Source organism: Lepeophtheirus salmonis, chromosome 4, assembly GCF_016086655.4.
Source record: "Lepeophtheirus salmonis chromosome 4, UVic_Lsal_1.4, whole genome shotgun sequence".
Lineage (NCBI taxonomy): Eukaryota > Metazoa > Arthropoda > Copepoda > Siphonostomatoida > Caligidae > Lepeophtheirus > Lepeophtheirus salmonis.
The window spans coordinates 51,426,997-51,435,351 of NC_052134.2; the positions used below are offsets into that span (position 1 = coordinate 51,426,997).

At 32.1% G+C, this 8,355-nt stretch overlaps 1 protein-coding gene across 3 annotated transcripts; it reads right to left on the reverse strand.

Moving 5' to 3' along the window:
* Positions 1 to 445: 445 nt before the first annotated feature.
* Positions 446 to 4,771, reverse strand: LOC121116168 (BTB/POZ domain-containing protein KCTD3). 3 transcript variants are annotated; one of them, XR_005863786.2, is made up of 4 exons: positions 4,424 to 4,771; positions 4,122 to 4,355; positions 1,061 to 2,549; positions 446 to 644 (listed from the first exon to the last, which is right to left on the reverse strand). XR_005863786.2 is itself a non-coding variant. In XM_040710404.2 (3 exons), the coding sequence occupies exons 1-3, from the start codon at positions 4,624 to 4,626 to the stop codon at positions 1,166 to 1,168; spliced, it is 1,821 nt and encodes a 606-aa protein (XP_040566338.1). In that variant the 5' UTR covers positions 4,627 to 4,771; the 3' UTR covers positions 446 to 1,165. The 3 variants fall into 3 exon arrangements, 1 of the variants encoding a protein (XP_040566338.1); XR_005863785.2 differs by having other exon boundaries at positions 446 to 729; XM_040710404.2 differs by having other exon boundaries at positions 446 to 2,549.
* Positions 4,772 to 8,355: the final 3,584 nt, after the last annotated feature.

Genomic DNA, 8,355 nt, shown 5'->3' on the forward strand with positions numbered 1-8,355 from the left:
ATTGTTTTAATTCAATTTCCTTATTGCTTAAATAATTATCCTACAAATAGAAGAAATAGCCTTAAGTTGGTCAAAAAACGAGTGCGCATTCCATTTTGAGTATTCCTTAACCCATCAACACATATTGAATATACATCCCATTAAAATTGACCGAAATGTCTCTAAATAAATAACTTTATGTCGTTCATGTTGATATAAAAAAAATCCATCAATAATAGTGTGCGAATTCGAAATTTTATGTAGAACTAATTTGGATTTAATCGATAACTAATAATTATAAATTGTGTAAAATATACGTTAAGTAATCATAATTATAAAACAATTGATAATTATATTATAATATATTTTGTGGCCGTATGATTTCCTAAGCCAGGTGGAAGGGGGGGATAATTAAGTGAGTGACATAACTAATCATTATCCTACAACAAAAACACTATTTAAAATATTTTCTTTTAAATATATATATATATTATTGAAACTATCACAATTAAATATATTCCCGCTTCTAATAAAAACATACAAAAGCTATTTGAATCATAATATAAAAAAATATAAATAGAGAGTAAAGCCCTTATCAATGATCCTCATTATTGGTTTCAAAGCTTTAGAAAAGAATGAGAATTTTTAGATATCACATGCTAGATCTATGATTAATTATAAGTAATATTATGGACAAATATATATGTAAGAGAAGTTTGTGCATCAACTTTTTTCCAACTTAGATTAGGACTAGAAAAATAGTAGAAAATGTCATTGTTCTACGATGTCAGAAATTATTTATTTAACAAATTTTGAAAATTTAATTTGATCTTTCCTTTCCGAAAATGTAAAAAAAAAGATAGCCGCTATACACAGATCATCAAAATTGCAAAGGAACGCTTTATTTGAATCTTTATTAACTAAGTAACTAATTTTTTGCCCTTTTTCTACCGTCGGGAAGATCTGCGGCGACTGAAAGAAACATCGTAGAGCATTTTACGTATGGTTTATTTTCTTACCAACTGAAAACTATTATCATTAGCCGTAATCGAAATTCGAGAAAAGTTGATAGCAAACCGACCTAATGTATATGTAATTGTTTGGGGGTTGAGTATATGAAAAAAAATAATAATAACAAAATTAAAACTATAGATGAATCTCCTTCTCCACACATACTGAAAGCCCTTTATGATGACGTTTCTTGGTGCTGGGTGGAAAGAGGAGTGGATGATGAATCCCCTTTTGTCAAAGAGAGATTTGAAACACTTAGAGAGGAATAGGTTGAGTGGGATGGCGAGGATGGACGAGAATCTGTAAGGTCACAATTTTCTAAAATATTAATAAGTTCATTTGGACTAGACCCTCTGCTAGAATCTGATCCCCCATTCAAGGACTGCCCCTTGTTATGAAAATCCAAGGCCGTATTCAAATCCCATATTTGTAGAGCACCCGAGGAATGACCCGTGATTATATATCTACTTGAGTTGCAAGATATGTATTGATTGCCTTTTTTTGCACACTTACTCTCACAAAAAGAAGTGATGGTTGTTTTATCAACAGACTTTATGACACAAACCCGTTTACCATTCAATGCCATTAATACATTAAGGGAATTTGATTCAGGAATGACTTTTTGAATAAAGACTTGTTCATCATTTGGCTCCCCATAGGGTCCAACATGGCCGCATGAACGAGACTCTTGAATAGTTAGTAGATTAAATGAGGAGACGGACGTAACTCCAGGTCGCGTGATGATTTCTCCGCGAAAGCGACGAAATTCCCACGTTCGTACGTGATTGTGTTCAGAGCATACTGAGATGAGATATTTTTCCGTTATGATGACTTTGGTAACAGGGAAGCGATGAGCAAAGAGTGTTAAGAATAACTTGGAACTATATTTATTCATGTGAGGATAGCGTACGACAATTCGTATTAATCCAGAGGATGTACCATAGGCAAGTTCACAAGGATTGCCATTATCTTTATTATCACGGTTGAAGTAATTAGAAAGGGAGGTAATGGAATCACTACAAGGATCAGAATAGAACTTAGTGACAAGTAAGTCATTATCCGTTATACGACAAGGGAGTTTCTCCATATCGATATGATGAATGGTCCCCTTGGCTGAGCCTAAAAGAAGAATGGACTCAGTGGCGTTATAAGAAGTAATTTTTTCCTTGATTTTCTGACAATGCCAATTCTTTCGATAGAAGTTCCAAATCCCAATTTTATCCTCTTTTGATAGCGCAACAACATGGGACCCCACAAAGAATAAATGATCAACAAAAAACTCAAAATTAAAGGGCTCCACATTCAAGACTTTTTTTTCATCAACCTTTGTATAGTTTATATAATATATCTGAATGAATGTATCATAGGCAAACACTACATATTTCTCATCTTCAGTATGTGGGATCCCATCTATAGCTATCCTATAAATGGAGTGATTCTCAATTATTGGACTTGTAAATTCTAGTTTATATCCATATTCTTTGGTGTTTTTATAAAGAGCCACAAAATGGGAGTAGGCGACGGCTATGAAGTCTTGACACGCCTTTACCATCACAACTCTGAAAGATGAAGAGAATAAGTATATTTTAATATCATACATAAAGAAGGGGGAATATGGTGGTTAATTAGATATAGTCTTTTTGTTGCTTTTTTTTCTACGATGTATAGCAAAATTGTTTTATGTTAAATAATTTTTTAATTAAATCTTAATATACTAAATAAATAATTTGAGAGTCTTTCCAAGACGTGCAACCTAAGGATGACGTCGTAGAACAAATAAATTTTGCATCGGTATTTTTTTACTACATGTAACATGACAAATTTTCCACATTAGCTGTAGTCGAAATTTGAAAAAAGTTGAAAAACAAACCGGCCTAATCGCAAAAATATATAATTGGTACATTATTAATAAAAACGTTGTGGTTTTTTTCCTTCAATAAAGTAATATGAAAATTTAAAACCGACCCGCAATAGAAATCATATTATAAATTAGCATAAAATTATTATAATTATCTCTTAGAATAAATAGGAAAATCAGACAAATATATTTTAAATAATATGGAACTCTACGGTTTTATCAATCTCGTTCAAGGCGCTTATACATATTATGGATTAAGACAATCTCAAATAAATATAAAGAAAAAGAGGAATTCCCAATTCACCAATTACATCAGGCATAACCTTTACATTCAAATTTCTGAGATGAGTACAAATCCCAATATTGATTACAATTGCTTAAAACATTCATTTGACTTATGAGACATTATTTTTCCTCTCAATATAGATTTTTTCAAATATAATATGTTATATTATTTTGCAATAATTACTACAAGGAATTTTTTGAGACTTTAAAGTGTAATTTACGTTAATCAGAATATTTGACTAACAGAAATAAAAGATATAAAGGATACAGAATATATAATATAGACTCAATTTTCAGAAAAATAATATAAGATTTTTTTTAGTGTAAACGAGCAACATGTTTTTTTGTTTTGTTTTTTGTCAAATCCCTTTTTCAAATCATATATAAGATGAAATAAGACACTTTTTCATATTATTAATAAAATAACATGACTACTCATTAGATCATTTTCCTATTCATGTCAAAGTTTATATAATCATTATAATTAATTGATATACTGATTAATATTTAGATACTAATCTGGACTCATTTTCAAGTCTGTTGAAGAGATATGTTGTTTTTATATGAAAAACAGTATTTCTCAAAAGAGGTACGGAAAATTTAGTAGACTATCCGCGGTGCATCGACTAGAGCTTTACAAGGTTATCAAGAGTCAGGGGCGTTGCTAGCTTTCATCATTTGGGGGGGGGATTTAGTCGCAAAAATTATCAACATAGTTATATAATTATTTGTATGAATAGACTTATATTATATATCTATGATAAAAATATAAGAAGGTGGCTTGGAAGCTTTTTGCAGGGCTTGAGTCCCCCTCCACCGAAAAAAAGGGCCAACGACGCTACTGATTAGTTATTAAGAAATCTTCTTTCCGAAAAAAATGATTTTTAAAAAGTTCTAGACCTACATATTCGGTCAAAATGAGTAAGGGGCTTTGCAGTTTGGAAAAGGTTGGGGATTACTGATATAATATATAAAAACAACGCTTTGCCTAAAGGGGTCTTGGCTTTTTTTGTTGGAAGTGATGGAGTCCAACTTGGACCGATCCTGGAATGACAACATTGGAGGATTGACAAGTGTATAGAAGAGTATGTCCCCACAGCCGGAGGTGTCTTTGAGTACGAGGTTTAACTTTCGGACCAAAGGAAGAATGGAATAAAACTCTGCCTCGTAGAAGAGAGCCTTGAGCACCGGCTTTTCCAGATTTCCAAATATTCTGCGAGTCCTAATGCAACAGGAGAGGAAAGAGGTGAAATGAGACCCGGAAGGCGGAGAATGACTCTGCGCTACTACCTTAAATAATTGAGAATGATTTTGAATAGATCCGGATCCCTATCGATAAAGATGGCACCATTTTTATCCCTTGCAGAGGTGAGGCGATCGGATATCAAGGCAGAGAAGAAAGTGTCTGGAATGGACGTGAGAGTGGATTTGGAGGTGCTGAAGGAAGTGCCTCCAACGTTCAAGTCCACGATTTCATCCCTTGAGGACGCCATGGCTCAGCTCTTCTTCTATCAATATTTTCACTCTCCCGGAACAATTCCACTCCAAAAGTGACTAACGAATATAAATCAATCATATATAATAATATTAATAAATAATATATTATATATATTCAGTCCAAAAAGCAGAGTGGGCATGTAAAAGATAGCTAGGATTTTAAATAAAACACTTTCTCTAGCTCTTTTCTTTCCATCTTTCATTCCTTAGCCATATAACTAGCAATAGCAGTTCTTCTTTTAATTATTTCATTCCTTTTGCCGACGACGTCATATTCATTCATACAACATCATTTGACGCGCATGCGCAGGTGTAATTTACATTACACAATATATTGTTCTGATAGTTATAGGGAAGGCCGGTAACACTTTGATTTTTTGAGCGTTCGGCTATTTTGAGGTCCTAAACAACCATCTTCCATAAGAATGAAAACCCTTTTTTCAGGGTCATTATGGATGTCAAAATAAGACTAACATATAAAATGACTTAAACCTTGCTGTCTATATCAAAAATATATCCTCTATTGATGAGTTGTACTATATTACCTATAATGTATTAAAATATGTTAGTTATATCCTTGTACCATCTTATTTTCATAGTGTATAAATAAATCTACTATAAAAATGTAATAGGATATTTTTCTGTAATTATCCTACTTATTTAATCCATACTCAATAAAAAAAATGTGCATATCTATCCATTTTTTGGGGATTTTTATTAGATATTATACCGATATTAGGACAGGAACGTTGTTTATTTATAATAGTTTGTAAGTAAAGTAACAGAGAGTGCGACAAAATAGTACAACTCCCTGAATGATAATTATCATTATCAAATAGAGGAGACGCCAGCACCCCTTAATAATGTATATATTTATATTAGATTATGGCTACAGAAAGTCACACCATCTTGCGGATGAAATATATATTTTATCATATAGTTTTCCATGCAATTGATTAAAAAAATGTTCTTAAATCCATTTGAAGGAATTTAATCATGACTTATCGGAAAATTGTTCGATTTATATTTTAAAAATATCAACTTTGAACCCTCAAAATGGCGTCTCCTTCAATTATGATGTAATTTATGACGTCAATGAAAACGTTCTATTGCAATCATTCTATATTGAAACTATTTTCCGTCTCCCCTACTTTTAAATGATAACTGCAGGCCCTCTTTTCAGTGAGGAAAAAGAAAAAATATATAAAAAACTGCAACGAAATTGAATTTTTAGATTGTTTTTTTCTTTTTCCCCACTGAAAAGCGGAGTAGCAAATGGAGAAAAACAGACCCTTGCTTCTAATCGTTTCAACTCAAATTAAAGGGACCTAAAAGGGTTCGGCGACAAAATTGTCACGTAATTTACTTTTTAAAAGAACCCAGATAACATATAATAAACTATGGCACAAATATATGAAGAGCTAGAGAATTTTCAATTCAATGAACAAGAACGAAGATCCGCCGTGATCATGATTTTAAAACAAAGAAAGGAAATATATCTAACAAGGAGGTATCGGAGCTCACCTCTGTATCTTTAAGAACCGTACAGAGGCTACGGAAGGCTTTAGAGGGCAGAAAGGATCCTCGAGAAGTGATCAATAGGGAGCCAAAGGCCAAGATGACAACGAAAAAGGTGCGAGATCTAGAATTCATCAAAAGAGTGCAAGAAATCATAGACAAAGATCCCTCCCGCTCCCTTATATCCATTGCAAAAGAGCTTCAGTGTCATGAAAAAAACTATTCGAGTTTGTCTCAAAGAAGATTTAAGATGCATAAGGCAGCAAACTGGGGGGTTGTTAACTCAAGGAACAAAAGCTATTTAGTGGATAGCGCTCTTAGACTATAGAGCTCATGTGCAGATGCATCTGTGATAAACCCTTACATAAATTAAAGAATTAGAAAATATATTAAGCATGTTTTGGAGAACATTATACAGTCAACCCCGAATAAGAGTAACTCCTCGATGGTTCAGCAAAAATATCTTATTTTCTGATTACTTTTAAATACATTGGTGACAATATACACAATTTAATAAGACAATTTCCTATTGATTTTAAAGCATATTATGTTTGTCAATTTCCTCAACGTTGGGATTGTCCAGCCTATTAATATATTAAATGAACCTTCTTCCAACATTAAAATAATAGAATCGACAACCAAAAGTTGGGAGTTTAAAAAAAATATTTATATATGAGAATAAGTGAATTTTAAACGATCTTTTCTCTTAATCGGATCAGGATTCGACTTGTTTGAATTAAGACTAAGATAAATATTGCAGTAGACCAACTTTTATTCATGATTGAAAAGGCTGCATTTCCTTCATTGGAACATCTCAGCGATGTTAGCTATTATGGTCGTTCTCAATCTTTGGGGCTCATTGTTCCAAGAATCTATATTGAATAATCCATTGTTGGATTATTGCATCAACAACGACAGTATTTTGCCCAAATTGAACAAGAGTTGGAAGTAGCTAGAAATCATCAAAAAAATGTGACATTATCATTAATTACGGACTTTCTGAAGACAAATTCATTCCTTACTTGTCAATTCAAATGGGAAAAACACATTTCGTTTCCTTTCATTAGGTTAATATTTTTGCTATTGAGAATGGAGGGTTAGGAACATCCTAAATATATATGGTGTGTCAACATAAAAAGATTTTGAACGGATATTACGTGTAGGAATAAATCCAAATTATTTTTCTAACTTCATACATACATACAGAACAATATTTCATAGACATATTTGAGTCAATTGTAGGCGTTGTATTCAAATTTGTGGGATTGGTTAAGATATCCAACAATTTGATTACCTTTGTTTGATTTAAGGTACTTATATTAGGCCCGATATGACCTTTCAATTAAAATTTAACAATGTACGAATGATAACTAATTGATAACGAAGAAGTGCTAATCACTTCTTCGTTACTAAATAAGTATCATTCGACATGATGGATTATTCATATATGAAAATACTCATGGATCGACCAACAAGCATAATATAATTATTGTATAATGAATATAATTAATAAAAACATATGATTCTTCAGAAGAACACTCATTTATTTAGCTAAATACCATATTTACCATATAATGCATATTTATCAATTTAAATTGAATTATAGTTCAGTATATCAGCTTTCAAATAAATATATTTTTACATTTCCTAAATGTATTGTTCTTGGTGCTATGAGCCTTTGAATAAAAAGGACACATTTTAAACAAACATAATCAAGGGCCTTCGTTTAGAATTCGTGCCATTTCATTCTCTGTCATTGATAAGTTTATCGATGCAATGTATTTAATTATTAAGAACAATTCTCTGAATAACAATTAACTGTTGGCAACAAGAGAAATACAGAAGTGTAGCTATCATACAATGTTTTTTTCTAAATTTTTCCTTGCCCTTTTGGCAATGGAGGTTGTGAGTGGTTAAAAAAGCTAGTCCTGTACAAGCGTAAAAAAAGTACAAGGACCATAACGCGTGTACCAGTAATGTTTGATGTTTCCAACATCTTTCAATACATCTAGAGACTAATTTTAGGTTTTTACTTTGTGAAAACATAAGGGTTACATACTTGGAAAGGAAAGCGAAAATAGCCTGCCATTTTATAATGATACATTTAACAAAAATCTTTATCAATCTTTTTCTAACATATAGCCAATGTCAAATCCACAAGATTGTCCCCGGTTCAGGCTCAGCGGTTCTTTCATTTCAACGCTTCC